The following is a 19,373-nucleotide window of genomic DNA, read 5'->3' on the forward strand; positions in this document are numbered from 1 at the left end:
GGAAGTACAAGGTTAAGGATTCATTTAGGCTTTAGGCTATCTAGTGGAGCTAAATAATTATATGCATTTGTACATTGAGTGCCCACGATGTACTAGGTGGATCTTTGAGGCAACACAACGAACATACAGGGTCTCTGTTGTCATAATCCACTGTCTATTTGGATCCATTAGCATTTTAGGAAATAGTTGCAAAAGAAAATATGTTGTAATAGATATAGAAGACACATGTTGAGCGTCATAGACTTGGAAGCGATCCAGTTACTTGTCTTTGGAGAAAGTGAGAAATGTATATGACTGTTTCATGAATTCAGTTTACAGATTTTTTGCTTGAAGTACTTTTTTGTGTTTTTGAATTTCTTATTACAGTGCAGCTTATGATGCCATTCTCGAAAGAAATGTTGCAATCAAGAAGCTAAGCCGACCATTTCAGAATCAGACTCATGCCAAGCGGGCCTACAGAGAGCTAGTTCTTATGAAATGTGTTAATCACAAAAATGTAAGTGAGCATTTTTGGTTTCCTAAGTATAGATGAAATCAAGATTTATTCATGAATATGTGAATATCAAAGACTAAATATTAGGGGCTTTAAATTGTTCTGTATTAAAACATTGTTTAAAAGGGATATATTATCTCTACGGGTGATTTTTTCCTCAAATTTATTAAATTGTATCAAAAGAATGGCTTCTAAAATTTAGATTATATGATTTCCTGTCGTTTAATTTACAAAAGGAGTTTTAAAAAGATAAGTATTTCAGAAGAATTTTATTCAGCTTGATCTTATCTTCTGCTTTTTGTTCTCTGTCAGGCTGACATTTAGAAAACTGTAGCATTAGCACAGAAATGAAATTGTTCCCATTATGCTTTGACACTCTAACTTTAATTATATTGAATATAAAATTTATATCACTTCTCCCTACCCCACTCCCACCTCTTTAAGTGATGGCAGTATTCACTGGTCACTTTATGATGAGGATAGTGGGTTTAGCAGAAAGTTTTTGAAACTATCTAGAGGGTATTAACATGTTTCTAATTCTATTTTCTAATGATTGCAAAGATAAGTCTTTATAAAGATATATAACTTGCACTCATTTTGAGAATAAACATGAGAATAAACATACTTTTTTAAACTTACATTAAGCATATTCATACTTTTGTGATTGTTCTAATGGAATGATTTCTTCAGTTGAGGAAATAAACTAGGAGTGAATTGTGTAAGGGACACTTTTAGACAGTCCTAAACCGAAGGCATCTGACTAAAGACATTTCGTAGTGTTTGTCCAAAAGAGTTTATATAATATAATGAGCACAGTACTTTCTGACTACAGATAATACAATTTACCACATTTTGAGATCTAAATATGTGCAAACCTCTGTGTATTGGAGTTACTGGGTTCATTATCAAGGGAAAAAATTCATGGAAGTTCAGGATTAGGCCCCTTATTTGGGGAGCTTACAATGGTGTTTTGAATACAAAACAGACATACGGAGAGTTAAATATCAAACATCACAAAGCAGTGGCCATTTGTCAAATGCTGATAGTGGCCCGTATATTGAAATCTAAAAAGAGGGACAATTTCTGTGAGCTTTAATTAACTGGGAAGGCTTTGGGGAGGAGTAGACCTAGGCTGACTCTTAAAGATGGGGTAAAAATTGGATTGTTGAAGGAAAGGAGCCTTCAGAGAGGAAGAATGACATAAAAAAGGTCCAGAGACAAAGATTAAACTTAGATAATGATAGGGAGGAAGTTGTGGTAGCCATTCTTGTTCCCAGTGGGAACTTGATATGTTGCTCATCACAGTTCTGCTGGTGGCTTCCTGTCCGTGGATAGAGCTGTTCGTGCCCCTTGTGGCCTGTGAACACAGTTCAATGGCAATGGTGGTGTTGCCTTAGTTTTTCCTTGGGGAGGAGTTCAGTTACTCCTACCTCTCAAGCCTGGGTGACTGCAAAGAAAGGTGGTTCCTTCAACTGCATGGAGTATGACTAAGCATGTCTCACATGATTAGGCCTCTAGCAGGGGTGGCAGAGGTTTATCCAGGCAGAACTCTCAGCACCTAGAAGAGTATAGACAAGAGTAGGTACTCAGAATGTATTTGTTCAGTGAGTGAGTGTAAGGCTAAATATGGGAAAACTGGAAATGGTAACTGAATTATTCCACTCCCCCATGGATGGATGTTTTTGTAGTGTTTTGCCTTTTAAACAATTTCATCCTCTGTACAGATTGTCTCTTCACTGGTCTAAGCATCTCTGGTTTTTCTCATTCTTTTCATAGATGGTCTTGAGTTTCTTTTTTAATCTTGGCCATTTATCTCTGAACACACTTTGAAAGTGACCTAGCACACACTACTGCATAAGCCACCTAGCACACAGTACTGCACATCTGATCAAATCCTCTGAGAGGAGCTGAGGCATGTTATCTCTTAACTGTAGACATTAAAACCCTGTTTAGAAATTACATCCCCATCTGACTCCCGTTGTCTTTCTTTGTTACAGGCCTGCCTTATGGTTCCCATCTCACCCAGTCTTTATATTTTTTCTTTTGATTATGGAGAATTAAGTATAGTACTTCCTGTTTCTCCCTATTAAATTTCAAAGGTGAAATGTGGTTATTCTTCCTGGTGTATTAGTGATTGCTTTTTTCTTCCTTGTTCTGACTTTTCACTTGTGGGCTTCACTTCCCCGTTTTGCTCAGGATATCTTTGTAATAGCTGGATTAATTCATTAGCAACTTTTGAGCATATTGCAGAAATTACGTGTCTATCACAGTTATCCAGCTGTTTCCAATTCATCATCTTATTCACATGGATGTTATTATTAGAAACATTTCCTAAAATGCCATTTTGAAATCTTCATATACTGTGTCTGGTTGCATTTTTCTGGTTTATTGCTATTGTTCTTTGTTGTTTTTATTCATGGAAGGAAATAGTATTTCTCAATGAACTTTTACCTGCTCTTGGTAATTGTTACTTCTTTTGAAGTAGTTATATACCACTACTAATCAATCATTGACTTTTGATTGGCTGTCCAGTCTGTAACTGATATAATTTCCTTTATTTCCCTTTTTGAAAAATGGGACAACTATCTGTTTGAATCTTTTTTATAACAGCTTTATTGAAATATAATTTCTATATCATGCAATTCACCCATTTGAAGTATACCATTCAATGGTTTTTAGTATATTCAGTGATATGTGGGACCATCACTACAGTCAGTTCTAGAATAGTTTTATCACCTCAGGATAAAAGAAAGAAATCTTTTATCCTTTAGCTGTCATTCCCCTACCTCCCATCCTTCTCAGTTCTAAACAACCACTAATCTTCTTTCTGTCTCTATATGCCTTTAATCTTTAATACCTCTCTTGTACTCTAGGGCTTCCCAGATATTACTGAGAATAGATGTACTATTTGTCCAAGTCTCCTATTGTGTGTTGCATGTGGTTGGTAGACTTGAACTTATTTAGAGCAGCCAGATGCTTTCTTATTATCATTTCCCTGTCTTAAATTTGTTTGGCCCTTTCTGGTGTATTATTTTTCCGAATTTATTCACTGAACAAATATTTAAATACCTTATGTAAAGCTGAATGCTTAAAAGAAAAACATCAGTTCTGCCCTTGTAAAGTTAATGCCTAAAAAACAAATTCCCCATCCCTAAGTATCATTGTCAGCAAACATTTTTATATGTGTGTCATGTAACTTGCCATATACTAGGCAATAAAAGTGATTAAGACACAGTTCTTTCTAATAAGGATTCTCTGTGGTAGGGATGAGGCTGATGTGAAAATGAGACTAGACTACAGTGTACTGAATACCATAACAACATTAGAAGATAACTGGGGACAAAGTAGAGAGAATAGTCAGCTCTGTCAAGAACTAGGAGTTGTCAGAATCTACAAAAGAGGTTCACCTGGAAGATAATTAAGTTCAGTAGATAAATGACAAGCATAGGGAATAGTATGTTTAAAAGTGTCAAAACATTTTAAAAATGACATTGTTAAAACTAGCATAGCTAAAGTATGAAGTTTAATATAGGACTTAGCAGGAGATGAAGTGAGTTGATGGCATATCATGGAGACTTTTGAATATACTGCAAGGGAGTTTCAGAATATGTTTGTTGGCTTTAAATTTTTGAGGAGGTAAGTAATATGATCAGGTCTTTCTTTCACCATATTATAGGCAGTAAATGGTAGCTGGATTTGTAGAAAACCATCGTTAGAGACCCTTAATCAGCTGAGGCCACCATAACAAAATACTGTACACTGGGTGTCTTAAACAACAGAGATTTATTTCTCACAATTCTGTAGGCTGGGAAGTTCAAGATCAAGTTGCTGGCCAATTTGATTCTTGATGAGGGCCTGCTTCCTGACTTGGAGGTGGCCAACTTTTCACCTTGTCCTCACTTGCCTTTCTTCAGTGTGTGCTCAAGGAGAGGGAGAGAAATTGCTCTTTCTCTTCCCTTGTTTTAGGCCACTAATTCCATTATGAGGGCCCCACTCTCATGACCTAATCTAACCCTTATTACCTTCCAAAGGCCCCATTTCCAAATACTATCACATTGGGCGCTAGGACTTAAACATATGAATTGCGTGGGGTATGTGTGTGAGGGACAATCAGTCTGTAACACTAGTGTTAGCAGGAATTACAGCATGAACAGTCTAGATGTTAGTCTTAAACCTGTTTATAGCACAGGGAATGGAAAAAAGAGATTGAAGGTCAGATTGACAGTAGAATGGACAGCATTCTATGAGTATTTATTACGGTGCATATACTGAAAAAGGAGTCAAAAATCACCCTGAGCCTTCTTTTGTAAAAGAGAGGGCACACTGGAAAAGTAAGGGGTTTGGGTAGGAATGAAAATGAGTTCATTGTTACCTTATTTTGTGAGATGTCCATGCAAAAAGTGAAAATGGATTAAACACAATAGTGAGAAGGGATATGCTTATGGATGAACCAGTGAAATAGACTGGGAATGAAGAAAACTGGGCAAGTGCAGTATTATGAAAAACCAAGGGAGGAAAGGGCTGAGATTATATAGAGATACTGAATTGGAAAAGAGCTGGTAGAAGGGATTTAAGATTTGCTGATAAATTATGTAGAGGTTTGTATAATGTAAGTGCTTGATAATTGACTGTTCATAAATGGAATTACAGATAAATGGGTTACAGATCCTCTGTGCCTCCACCTATCCATCCCCTCCTCCAACTCCTGCCTATAAAGTTGCAATATATAAAATGAACGCAATTACTTGAGCTTAGAATGTAAAGAAAGATTTTAAACTGATGGTAGTTTTTTTTAACTCATATATTTGTAGTTCCCAAATTAAAATATTAGAAAGTAATTTCTAATTTTTCTGTCTCTCGACTTTTATTATAGATAATTGGCCTTTTGAATGTTTTCACACCACAGAAATCCCTAGAAGAATTTCAAGATGTGTAAGTGTAATAATTAAAATTTTGTTAAGTTAGTACATTTTTCTTAGATTGCTGCTGGACACTTTAGCTGTTGTTCTCTCTTTTCACTCATAAAGTTACATAGTCATGGAGCTCATGGATGCAAATCTTTGCCAAGTGATTCAGATGGAGCTAGATCATGAAAGAATGTCCTACCTTCTCTATCAGATGCTGTGTGGAATCAAGCACCTTCATTCTGCTGGAATTATTCATCGGGTTAGTAGAAAAAACTATCATCATACTGTTTGTTTTCTCATTGAGGTGAAATTCATGTAACAAAATTAACCATTCTAAAGTGGCATTTTTAGTACATTCACAGTGCTGTACAACTACCACCCATATTAAATTCTAAAATATTTTCATTACCCCCAAAAAAGTCCCCATGTTTCTTAAGCAGTTGTGCATCTTTGCCCTGGCATGATACCAGTCTGCTTTCTGTGTCTATAGATTTGCCTTTATGTTTCCATTTATATGAAATACAGCGTGATGTTTTCAAGATTTCTCCATGTTGTACCATGTATCAATAGTTCATTCCTTTTTATGACTGAATAATATTCTATATACCATATTTTGTTTATCCATTCATCCATCGATGGACATTTGGGTTATTTCTACCTTTCAGCTATTACGAATCGTGCTATGAAAATTCAAGCACAAGTATTTGTTTGCATATCTATTTTCAGTCCTTTGGGATATACCTGTGACTGGAAGTGCTGGGTCATATGGTAATTCTGTAGTTAACTTTCTGAGGAACCATCAAACTGCACAGTGACTGCACTATTTTACATTCCCACTAGCAGTGTATGTGGGTTCCAGTTTCTTCACATCCTTGTCAGTACTTGTTATCTGACTTTTTAAATTCTAGCCGTCCTAATGGGTATGAAGTGGTGTTTCTTGTGATTTTACTTTGCATCTCCCTAACGACTAATAATGTTGGGCATTTTTCATGTGCTTGTGGCCATTTGTGTATCTTCTTTGGAGAAATGTGTATTCAAGCCCTTTGCTCATTTTTAAATTGGGTTGTCTTTTTGTTGTTATTGTAGCATTTCTTTATATATTTCATATATGAAACCTTTATCAGGTATATAATTTGTAAATATTTTCTCCCATTCTGCAGGTTGTCTGTTCACTTTGCTGATGATTTCCTTTAATGCACAAAAACTATAATTTTAGTGAAATACAATTGTTTATTTCATCACTTGTGCTTTTGTTATCATGTATAAGAATCCACTGTCAAAGCCATGGTCATGAAGATTTAGTCTTATGTGCTCTTGTAAGAGTTTTATAGTTTAAGTCTCACATGTAGGTCTTTGATCTATTTTGAGTTCATCTTTTGTCTGGTATGAGGTAAGGTTCCAACTTCATTCTTTTGTATGTGGCAATTTAGTTGTGCCAGCACCATTTGTTAGAGACTACTCTTAACCCATTGAATGGTCTTGGCACCCCTGTCAAAAAACAGTTGGTCATAGATACATGGTTTCATTTTGGACTCTCAGTTCTGTTTCACATAGTTCCAGTGTGCCTGACCATGTATTATACTAGTACCACATTATTTTGATCACTTTTAGCTTTGTAGTAACTTGAAATGGAGAAGTATCAATTCTCCAGCTTTATTCTTTTACAATATTGTTTTAGCTTTTCAGAGCCCTTGTGATGCCATATGAATTTGAGTATCATTCTATTTCTGCAGAAAGGGCAATTAGAATTCTAATTAGGATTTCATTGCATCTGTAGATTGCTTAGGTAGTTTTGCCATCGTAACAATATTTAGTCTTCCAATTCACAAACATAGGATGTCTTACCATTTCCTTCCTTTTCTTTTCTTTCTTTTCTCTCCTTCCCTCCCTTCCCCTTCCTTCCTTTCTTCACCCTCTCTTCTCTTCCCCTCCCTTCCCCTCCCCTCCCCTCCCATTTGTCTTGTCTTGTCTTGTCTTCTCGATTCTCAGCTCACTGCAACCTCTACTTCCCGGGCTCAAGCAATTCTCCTGCCGCAGCCTCCCAAGTAGCTGGGATTACAGGGGCCCGCCCCCACGCCTGGCTAATGTTTTGTATTTTTAGTAGAGACAGAGTTTCACCATGTTGGTCAGGCTGGTCTCGAACTCCTGACCTCAAGTGATCTACCTGCCTTGGCCTCCCAAAGTGCTGGGATTACAGGCGTGAGCCACCCCACCTGGCCTCTTTCAGCACTTTAGATGTATCATCCATTGCTATTTGTTTTGCCATGGCTTCCAGTGATAAATCAGCTGTTAAGCTCGTTGAGGATCTTTTATAAGTGGCAAATGCACCTCTCTTGCTGCTTTCAAGATGCCTTTTTGTCTTTGGCTTTCAACAGTTTGATTATGTGTCTTACTGCAGATCTCTTTATGTTTATCCATCTTAGAATTCATTCAGCAGCTTGGATATGTAGATTCATGTCTTTTTTGATCAGGATGGAAGGAAGCTAAAAAGAAAAAATAGATTCATATCTTTTATCAAATTTAGCAAATTTTCAGTCATTATTTTCTTAAACATTTTTTCTGCTTATTTTTCTCTTTCTTCTCCTTTTGGAACTCCCATTATGCAAAGTTTGTACGCTTGATGGTATGCCGTATCTTGTTTTCTCCTCCACTTTAATGTTTTGTCCCAGGCAGCATTGGGCTATTTACTTGCCTTAACCATGTTTTCAAGGAATGCCTCTGTCTAGCCTAGGACCAGGGTCCCACACTGAAAATGTGGCTGCTTTCTTCAAAATCCTTGCCTAGAGAGGCAGGTAGAGCCAAAGACTAGTTAAAATGCTGGAAATATTTCCCAATGTTTTTTCCCCACCTTTTTATTGTAGTAAATACATATAAAATGTGCCATTTTAACCATTAAATGTACAGTTCTGTGGCATTAAATACATTCATAATGTGCAACCATCACCACCATCCATCTCCAGAATTCTTTTTATCTTGTGAAGATGCAACTCTACACCCACCAGACAGTAATTCCCTATTCTCCTCTCCCCACAACCCCCGACAGACATCATTCTATTTTATGTCTATATGATTTTGGCTACTATAAATACCTCATATAAGCGGTATCATGCAGTATTTGCCTCCTTGCAACTGGCTTATTTCACTTAGCATAATGTGCTCAAGGTTTATCCATGTTGCAGCATATGTCAGAATTTTCTTCCTTTTCAAGGCTGAATAATATTCCATTTATGTATATACCGTACTTGCTTATCCATTCATCAGTCAGTGGCAGTTGGGTTGGTTCCGCATTTAGCTCTTTTGAAAAATGCTGCTATGAACATGGTTGTCCGAATATCTCTTTGAGACCCTACTTTTCAGTTCATTTGGGCTATAGCCAGAAGTGGAATTGCTGGATCACATGGTCATTCTTTTTAACATTTTGAGAAACTGCCACACTGTTTTCCATAGCAGCTGTACCATTTTACATTCCCACCAGTAGTGCAGAAGGGTTTCAGTTATTCCTCATTCTTACCAACACTTTATTTTTTTCATAGTAACCGTCCTAATGGGTGTGAGGTGGTTTCCTGTTTTTAAGTTGCCATTTTCTTGGTTCTGAGTTCACTTGATTGCCATAAACCTTTGAATAATTTCCAGAATTCTGAAAAAGTTTATTCTGACACTTTGATGTTTTATGGTGCTTCTGTGGAGCTATTTCGGCTGACATCACTGCCTCTCATCAAATTCTTAGGATCACTGTATTTCACTGATTTATATGGAGCAATGTAAAGTTTGTTTTTGCTCTGAAGTGAAGCAGTATACAAAATAAACTGCTATTATTACCAGTCATTCCAAATTGGGAATTGAATATTACCAAGTTACCAAAATTGAGTATTTGCCAGAATTGTTATATATATATATATTCAGAAATATTTTATAGTTTTGTTCTCTGGGATTTTTAACTGCTTTTTTGCGATATAATTTACATGCCATACAATTTATTCATTTAACGTGTACCACTCAGTGTTTATTATATTTGAAGATTGTATGCTCGTTACCACAATCTTAACTTTAGAAAATTCCATTGCCCTAAAAGAAACTCCACATCCACTCATCTTTATTTCCCATTCTTCTGTGTTCCTTTCACCTCTAGCCCTAAGCAAACACTAATCTACTTTCTATCTTTGTATATTTGTCTATTCTGGACATTTCACGTACATAGAATTATATAATATGTGTTATTTTGTGCTTGGCTTATTTTACCTAGCATAATCTTTTCAAGGTTCATTTGTGTATTTATTGTGTGTCAGTTCTTCCTGTCATTTTATTGACAAATATTTCACTGTATAGGTATATTGTTTATCCATTTATCACTTGATTATAATTTGGATTATTAACCACTGACTATTACAGGTAATGCTGACATGAACATTCATGTAAAATTTTTTTTTGTGTTGGTATGTTTTGTATTTTAGTTAAATCCAGCTTATTCTTTGAAAAGTATTGAGAGGATTTTTTTTTTTTCCCTGAGAGACAGAATCTTCCTCTGTCACTCAGGCCAGGATGCAGTGGCGTAATCATAGTTCACTGCAGCCTCGAACTCCTGGGTTCAGTAAGTTGAAAAGAATTTTTTTTTTTTTTTTTTTTTTTGAGGCAAGGTCTCTCTCTGTCACCCAGGCATGAGTGCAGTAGCATGAACATGGCCCACTGCAGCCTTTACCTCCTGGGCTCAGTCATCATCCCACTTCGGCCTCCCAAGTAGCTAAGACTATGGGCATGTACCACCATGCCTGGCAAATTTTTATTTTTTATTTTTTTGTAGAGATGGGGTCTTGCCATGTTGCCCACACTGGTCTTGTATTCCTGGCTTCAAGCAGTCCAGCCGCCTCGACCTCCCAAAGTGCTGGGATCACAGGCATGAGCCATCATCCCCAGCCTGGAATTTTTAAAAATTATTTAATTCAGTGGAATTACATCTTCCTTCTGAGTCATCTGCGTCAAATAACCTTACTCATGTAATAAAATAAACAAAGAGATAGTTTTCACAGTATAAGACAATTATGTCTTAGGGCTATTGGGGCTTTTTTTTTTAAGGGAACAGTCCTGCTACAGGCTTATCCTTAATTATCATTGTAAGTGAATTCCTTGTATATTACATATACAGCTGCTCTAATCATTTGTCTAATGTAATCTTTAAATAACATAATAAAAATCTGTTTAAATTGGAGAGTATTTTATCTTCCTGAGCCCCTACTCATACACTATGTGAAGTAGAGCAGACGAGTGAAACTTCTAGGTTTGGTTTGTTTGTTTCCTGAGTCCTTAGACCGGGGCAGTAATCCAACATTGTGGAAGTTCATTTGATTTTAGTAAAGCACACCCCTCCAAATAGAAAGTTTCCAGATTAATGAGGATAGCAGGTGGCTGGACCAGAAAAACAGACCAAATGGTAGAAGATAGAAAACAATGGAAACAACAAGAACCACAAAAAACAAACACAAAATTACAAAAGAGCAATATTTATGGTAATATGTTAATGGGATTAGTTCCTTAGTTTAAAAAGGTCAGATTTTGGCAGCACACAAGGCTCAACAACAACTGCGTGTTTCCATAACACAAACATTCGTAGCTAACTTCAAAAGGCTGAAGGCAGAGAGGTTGGCAGACATATACCAGGAAAATGCAAACATCAAAACAAGGGTAACTCTATTTAATGAGATAAAGTTGAATATGGTGGGGTCAGAGAGGAAGCGTTCCTCCCTGAGAATAAAGAGTCTCACGTTTTAAAGGTGAAAGATACTATCCAATTAGGATATACAATTATACATGAAGTAGAGTTGCTATATAAAAAGCTTAAACTGTAGAAAATAGAAGAATGGCACAAACACTGTTGTATTGGGATATTCTAACTTACTCCCTTAGTATCAGTACATAAAGTGGTAAAAATGAAGTGCATCTGTAGAAAATTTCTTAATGTGATAAAGTGGAGCTAATGAGACCTACTGGGGTCTGTTATCTGTTATGAAGAATCTCCCTTTATCTTAGCTTGGGTTCTTTGGGAAACTCTAGAGTGGAGATACGCATTTAAGTTTTTTGCAGGTGGTCTTGAGGCCACGATTGGTACTCATCTCTCTGCTGTACTACTTATTCTAGATTCACCTCCACCCTTGGCTAGTACTTCTGCTAGTCTGAGGTTACTTACTTGGTAAAATAACCTGACCTTTCATCCCTTGGGGGTTCAGGGCAAGTCAGGATTGCTACTCTGAGACCAAAGCTGATGAGGTCTCACCATCTAGATAGTTGCAGGTCACTTCGTCGGAAAGAGAAAGCCAAATGATGTGCATGGATGGCTCTTCTTTGCTTGGAAGTGACACACATGACTTCTGCTTAGAGTGCATTGACAAAGCTAGCCATAGGACTTGCTTAATTTGTAAGGAAACTCGGAAATGTGGGGAGAGCAGACTTCAGAATAGTGGTGAGCCCCAGCCTCTGCCACAGTCTGTCCTTCTGGCTGGCAAACATTCCTTTGCTCCCTTTATTCCACACCTTCTTAAGGGAAATAACCCAAAGTTCTATTCCATCAAGACATTTATCAAATCCAGGCATTGTTCCTCTTGGTCCAGAAACATAGGAACTGGAATGACCAAATTATATGTCCACCCCTATAACCACTGCTCCCCTGCCAAATACCGTAGATAGAGTGGTCAGACAGGGCCAGTGTTATCACAGTGAACAATCCCATTTGGAAAACTGAAAAATGCAGTCATTGGTTAGTTGTAATTAAATTCTTCTGTACAGACGTTGTGAGTGTCCCTTGCACTGGGTGGGGAATATTCCTAATCAGCCCACCTGACTGATCTCTGTGGTTCTCTATAATATCTGGCTCTACCCTGTGGGAGAGTCATCTTTTTTGCTATCCTCATGAATATATCTAAAGTGGATATTGAAGAATGTATTTTCCTTGAGGGCTGCTCACCTTTCTCAGCCTGCTTCTTACCTATAAAAGACTGGGGCCCAAGGGTCATTTTAAGGCCATCCTTCTCAGCCTTGCCACTATTGACATGTTGGAGCAAACAGTTCTGTCTTTTGATGGTGGAATGTTTAGTAGCATTCCTGGCCTCTACCCACTAGATGCCAGTAGCACTCCCCAGTTGTGACAATCAAAAATGTTTTCTGACATTGCCAAATATTATTTTGGGGCAAAATTACTGTGAATTGAGAACTCCTGTTTGAAATATAGAAGGATCATAGACCTCTGGCGTTAGGTCTGACAGTTAACTCTTTCAGAAATTTAAGAGATTTCTTATGTTTCTGATTGTAGTTCTTTTCACAGCATCTTTTTTAGCTCATGGGTCGTGTATTCTTGGACTTAATTGAGGCTGTCTTCAGTCTTCCTGTAAGCTTTCAAGCTTCTGTTGGCAGACTGAGGCAAATTTATCAACTGAAAATTTTACAGGACTTTTTCCCTGAAAGGGTTTCAGAATTATTATGTGAAAATGATGCATAGAAACCAACCCAAGATATCAGTGGCTTAAAGCAATATTTATTGTTTACTTGGGTCTGCAGGGTTGGCTGTGTGACACTGCTCCAAACTATGGGTCAAGTTCAGGCTTGTCCCATATTCAGGTTTCAGTATCTAAACTGAAACATACACCAGAGACATCCTTTTCTCATGGTGAAAGGTAGAAGAGCAAGAGCTGTGCTGAGTCAAACACATTCCCCCATATTCCATTGGCCAAAATAAGACAAGTGACTGAACCTATCAATAGGGTGAGGACACAGTCTGGGGTGGGCAGGAATATTTGCAGAACAATCTACCATACCTTCTTTCAGGGATCTAGTAGCATTTAGCTTTTCCAAAATGGCAAGACCCTGAAATTCTAGGCTCTGTTCCCTTTTATTTCTGCTTTAAAAGGTGGCTACTTCTTTTAAATGCAACCAGTAGCTACCAACACAAACTACTGAAGTTTTGCTTTCCAGTCTCTTCTAGAGCAGGGTTCAACAAACTTTTTCTGTCAAAGCCATGTAGTAAATATTTTAGGCTTTGTGGATAATAGTCTGTGTCACAGCTACAAGACTCTGCCATTGTAACACAAAAGCAGCCATAGGTGATATGTACTTGAATGAGCGTGACTGTGTTTCAGTATCAGCACTTTCTTTACAAAGCAGGCAGGCCTTAATTTGCCAGCCCCTGTGCTAGAGCTTCAGGTTAATTGTACAAGTGGCTGTGCAGGTGACAGCTTCATGAAATGTTTTGTTACTACATAACCTAGATCACCTTTCCAACCTTCGATGTGAGTTTCCCTGCTGCTCAACTGCTGAGCCAGGATCTTATGTTTTTATAGTAATTAACACCCCACCTCTGACACCAGTTTCAGTGTTAGAATAGACTCAGCTGTACTGAATAACAGATAAACCCTTAATTCCCAGTGGCTTAGGACGACTCAGGCTTATTTCCTTTGCTGAATGTGTGGTGCAGATCATGGTGGGTTTGTGGACTGTGCGTTTACATAGATGATCAGCAACCCAGGCTGCCAGAGAATCCTCTAGAAAGTTCCTAATCACCAAAGCAGGGCAGGAGATGACAGGAAGTTGTGCACTGGCCCTTCTCTTCTTTACTTCCACTCACATCCCATGAACTAGAACTACCCATGTGCCCTTGCCTAACTGAGGAAGCTAGAAAAATTGGGGGAAGAAGACAGAATGTTGGGTTAGTTCCACTGCCTGCATAAATTCTAAGTTACTATTCTTATATATAGTTAGCAGTGTAATTAACAGCTGTAAGGTACATATTGATATATATGGATGAATTTCAATTAATAGTCTTTGAGGCTTTTTTTCGACAATTTTTTTGCTTAACAAAAATATCTGTCTTTAAAAATTGTTACTTTGCTCTTAATTTTTTCACAATAAAGTGCTTAAAATTGGAATGTTATTTCTAAATTGGAATCTGCTAGTATAAAGAACCAGTAACCTTCAACCATCACACTAAACATTGAAGTAGTATCAAAGCTTGTAATATTTCTTCTTAAACATGCAGTTTAAGAAGAAAATTAAGTTGCTGAGGTACTGTATTTTAGAAGTATTAGCAACATTATATTTACAGAATACCAATAATGAAAATTTTTTTCTTCTGTTTCATTAAGACCTTTGAATTGTTGCTATATTTAATTTCATAAAACCACTAGATTACATATCTTCTAAACCCATCCGTGATTGCCTGTCGAAATATGTTAAAGACAACATACATACTTTTCTGTATGTTAACATTACAAAAGTAATAGTTGTCTTTCAAGCAGGCTGTTTTCCTTTTTTGTATCAATCGGTGATATTTAATATGTATACTGCATGTCTGTACAGGTAATACAGTGCATTTGTGTTGTGGATTTATGCTTTCTTCCTTTTTTGGTCCTTTGGCTTATAATAGTATTCATCAAGGCTAACAGGCAAAGTATGTTGAACATGAAGCCATGAGTGTTTATGCTGCTGCCTGTCTTTTGATGGGCACAGCACAGAATATGTTAAAGTAGGGGCCAGGTGAAAAATTCTGAATTATTCAGTAGTATCTATAGCAAGTAATTTTATAGATTAGTGGCACCAAGGCAATGGTGTCCTACTTCCACAAACAGACAGAAATTTTATAGCAAATTTGTGTGACTTCGGGTGGGAAATCAGGGATGGAAAAATGGATAATGACTCTTCTGGTCCTTTGGAACTGAGTATCTGCCAATCTAAAAGATCAAATAACATTTTTTAGGATTGACAAGATGGCTTGTTGTTGACTTAAAACATCTGTATACAAAGCTTATTGTGACTTTAAAATGAGATTTTAAAAATACTGGTAATATGTTATGCAAATGAATATAAATGCTAACTTATGACTCTTTCTTTTACTATAGTAGTTTTTTATGTGAGCTTTGCGATGTCTTTTCAAATCCCTTTTACTCTAACCAAAAATGTCTAGTTAATCATAATTTCTAGCAATTAAAACATTACTAACTTCTCTAATAACTGTATGTATTCATAAATTTTAAATCCCATAAAGCTGACTTCTCAGGTTTGCCTTTTAATGATGAATCAGTGCAGTAATATTACAGTGAGAAAAATGAACAATTAACATGAATGTTTTGCAAGGGATAGTATAACTTTACTGTGAACTGTAGGATTTTCCTATATATCATGGCAGTCATTTTTTAATTTTTATTTTCTGAAGGACTTAAAGCCCAGTAATATAGTAGTAAAATCTGACTGCACTTTGAAGATTCTTGACTTCGGTCTGGCCAGGACTGCAGGAACGAGTTTTATGATGACGCCTTACGTAGTGACTCGCTACTACAGAGCACCCGAGGTCATCCTCGGCATGGGCTACAAGGAAAACGGTCAGCACACACATTTATTTGAAATATTTTTCTGATTTAGCTTTTTTCTTAATATTCAGTAGATTTTTTATGTAAATACTTAAGCTGAAGTACATTGAGTTAAATGTGTATCGTTGTTTGAAATGTGTATCAAAAGTTTGCAGGTAACTATAAGTTTTGTCATCAATGTTTGGAAAAACTTGGGGCCCTTATTTGTTTAAATACGGATACATAACGTCAGTACTACCATTGGATAAAGAATTTGTTGCCATGGCCCTGAGACAGAATTTATGCTCTTTGCTTGCCTATAACTTGAAAATGAACATTTCTAACATGGTCTCAGGGATGTATAGTATACTGACAGTTTATTATTAGTGTACATCAGTGATATTTGCCCATATTTCCAACCCCATGAAACTAAAGCTTATAGCAGTAGCATTCATCGTAAACTTTAAGAGATACATTAAGGCCTCTGCAAAGCTGATGGATAATTAAGGTGACCTCTTGAAGGAAGCAGTAAAGTTTCATTAAAACGTTGTATCCAGCCTTAAGGAAATGACTTTTAGTATTTTGTGTGGGTATATCCATTTGTATCAATCAACCTAAGAATCAGTGTTGAACAAAATTATCTGGCATGTAGATCATGAATTTAAACACTTTGTATGGATATACCTACTTGTATTTAATTTAGGAAGAAATTTTGTTGAGTCTTAGAAATTTAGGAGATGAATAAATCTGCTAAGAAGCATGGGATTTTATGGAAATAAACCATCGTTTTAAAAAATATGGTGACTTCATCCAAAATACTACCAAGAATAAAACCTGGACATTTTTTCTGGCAAGGAATCTGGAATAGCAGTTCATTTTGAATCAGGAAATTGTAATAAGTCAACTTTTAAGATTCTTTTTTTATAAAAGATACGATTAAGCTGAGCTTGATTTTCTGAGCTGATTAAAAACAAATACTTTAAACATTTGCTATTAATTTTTTATTCTTAAGTAAATATGCTGTTCTTTTTACTTACTCTCTGTCTGAAATTTGAAGAGTTTTTTTTTTTTTTTTTTTTTTTGAGAATTGATAACTTCACGTGACCCACCAGCACGGAGATTGCTTTTTCATTTGCTGTAATTGATTGTCATAGATATGGTGTTATGTGTCAGTGTCCTATAAATATGATCTTAGGATAGCTCCCTGCCAGAAATTAGCACTAAGAAAAACTGTCACATAAATAATTGAGGCTGGGTATGGTCGCTTACACCTGTAATCCCAGCACCTTGGGAGGCCGAGGCTCGTGGATCACTCAAGGACAGGAGTTCTAGACCAGCCTGGGCAACATGGCAAAACCCTGTCTCTACTGAAAGTACAGAAATTAGTCAGGTGTGGTGGTGCACACCTGTAATCTCAGCTATTCTGGAGGTGAGGCATGAGAATCGCTTGAACCCGGGAGGTGGAGGTTACAGTGAGCCGAGATTGCACCACTGCATTCCAGCCTGGGCAACAAAGCGAGACTCTGTCTCAAAAAATAAAATAAAATAAAAAATGAACTGGCATGTGGTTCCTCTTTAGTTAAGAATTATGTAGATCACCTTCTTGCCTTCCCACTCCCACCCTAGGAAACAGAGTCAAATGTAATGCTTAATGATTATAACTACTTTAGCCAGCAAGGTTAAACATAAGTACTTCCTCCTTTTAATGACACCTCACACTCATTTTATTTATCTTTTTATTTATTTATTTATTTATTTATTTATTTACTTACTTACTTACTTATTTTTTGAGATGGAGTCTCGCTCTGTCGCCCAGGCTGGAGTGCAATCATGCCATCTTAGCTCACTGCAGCCTCCACCTCCCGGCTTCAAGCCATTCTCCTGCTTCAGCCTATGAGTAGCTGGGACTATAGGCACGTGCCACCATGCCTGGCTAATTTTTGTATTTTTAGTAGAGACAGGGTCTCATTATGTTGGCCAGGCTGGTCTCGAACTCCTGACCTTAGGTGATCCACCTGCCTCGGCCTCCCAAAGTGCTGGGATTACAGGAGCTTGAGCCACAACGCCTGTCCTCCCACCCATTTTAACAACTTTGCTTTATGTACCTTTTATTGCAGGCTACTCAGAGCATTTTGGAAAGCAGTGTAATCAATATATTTTTAACTGCTTAATAGACTAAGCAGTTAGTTTAAAGCTAGAGTTGTGCATGAATCAGACTTATGTTCCTAGTCTTCACTGGCCCAGATAATACCGTCTCTCATGCTTGCAGCTTTCAAAATACTTTTGTTTAAAAATAGGCTTCTCTGAAAGTTACCAAATAAGTTGTATGCTGGATATTTAACGTTTAACATTCTCTATAAAATCTGTAGAGAAGATTTATTCTAATAAATTTTTGTCAAAAATGAAAACCTTAGAAAAAATTTTTCTCTGAGGCACTAATTTATAAATATTAACTTTTTTTTCTAAAATCTTATCCTTGAAAGCTGAACCATGACATAAATATGAAAATATTCATTCATTTTAATATGACATTTTAGGGAAACTTTAGTTCCACAGTATTTCCAAAAGTAATTTCCAGTTTAGCTCCTAAGACTCTTCAGTGAACTGGCAGCCTTTTAATAAGAATGTGCTGTGTTAGAAAGTACAGGCTTTAATTTTCTAAGTCCTTTAACATGAGTAAAGGGCACGTGTCTTTCTGACATCTATTTATGCCGTTTTCCTCTTGTCATTTTAAAGAATTGGGACCTTCAGATGTCACAACTAAATGCAAGTTTCTAAGGCTTTTCCTTCTAAATTGCTCATTCTTCCCTCTTTTTCTATTAAACTGGAAGCACTTACTCTCTCCTTTTTGTGTGATATTCAAACCCAAAGGCATAAAATGCCACGATGTGTTGTCAGTTTCCCTTAGTAGGTGGAGATTCCAAATTGTCTGTTTCTGTGTCTAGCAGATTCTTGTCAACATTGATTGGGATTCCCATTTACAGTTGGCAAGGGTCATCAGTAAGTCTTCCAGGAAACTCTTCATACTCATTTCGTGGGAACTGCCATACTGTATCTAGCCAAAACTAACTTCTTAAACCAAAAGCAGTTTGGTTTTGTGAGTTTAAAAAACTTTAGGTAGCAAACATGAAATACATTTCTCTTACTAAGTTTTCCTTGATTAGTTGTTCATTCTCTGTGCACTGGTTCCTTTTGGGATAGTAGGGTAAATGTAGCATGATGTTGCCAAGAAAACAAATGGACTTTTAATTCAGAACAAGCATAGCACTTCTCAATTAAATATATTTGGGAAATCCAGTTTAAAAATTCTTAAGAGCTTTAGATTAACTTTTTTATAGTAATTATTCATAGAGATTATTTCTGTTAGATATTTTAATATGCTGAATTATTTTCTCATGCTTTTTTCTTTAACTTAGAGAGTATAATGCACAGTTGAACTTCTAAATAGTATAGTATAAAGATTTTATTTTTATAATTTTACTACCTCATGTACATTTTTATTTACAAAGTTTGTGTTTGGTTCTATTTCATATTTTATAAACAAGCTATCAGAGACAAACATGCAGGGTTTTTCTATTTATGCAATTTCTGTGCATAGCTCTCACTTTGAAATTAGATATGTAGTTAAAATGCCACACTTTACATTTTCTT

At 36.6% G+C, this 19,373-nt stretch overlaps 1 protein-coding gene across 45 annotated transcripts in view; it reads left to right on the forward strand.

Moving 5' to 3' along the window:
* MAPK8 (mitogen-activated protein kinase 8) overlaps positions 1-19,373 on the forward strand; it is a 129,510-nt gene that overhangs the window by 97,625 nt on the left and 12,512 nt on the right. For all 45 annotated transcript variants that reach the window (XM_024253793.3, XM_009245372.3, XM_002820703.4 and 42 more), the window contains 4 exons: positions 367-496; positions 5,367-5,425; positions 5,521-5,659; positions 15,590-15,755. In XM_024253793.3, coding sequence (XP_024109561.1) covers positions 367-496; positions 5,367-5,425; positions 5,521-5,659; positions 15,590-15,755 — 494 coding nt within the window. The remainder of the gene's footprint in view (positions 1-366; positions 497-5,366; positions 5,426-5,520; positions 5,660-15,589; positions 15,756-19,373) is intronic.

This window comes from Pongo abelii, chromosome 8 (genome assembly GCF_028885655.2).
Source record: "Pongo abelii isolate AG06213 chromosome 8, NHGRI_mPonAbe1-v2.0_pri, whole genome shotgun sequence".
Classification (NCBI taxonomy): Eukaryota; Metazoa; Chordata; class Mammalia; order Primates; family Hominidae; genus Pongo; species Pongo abelii.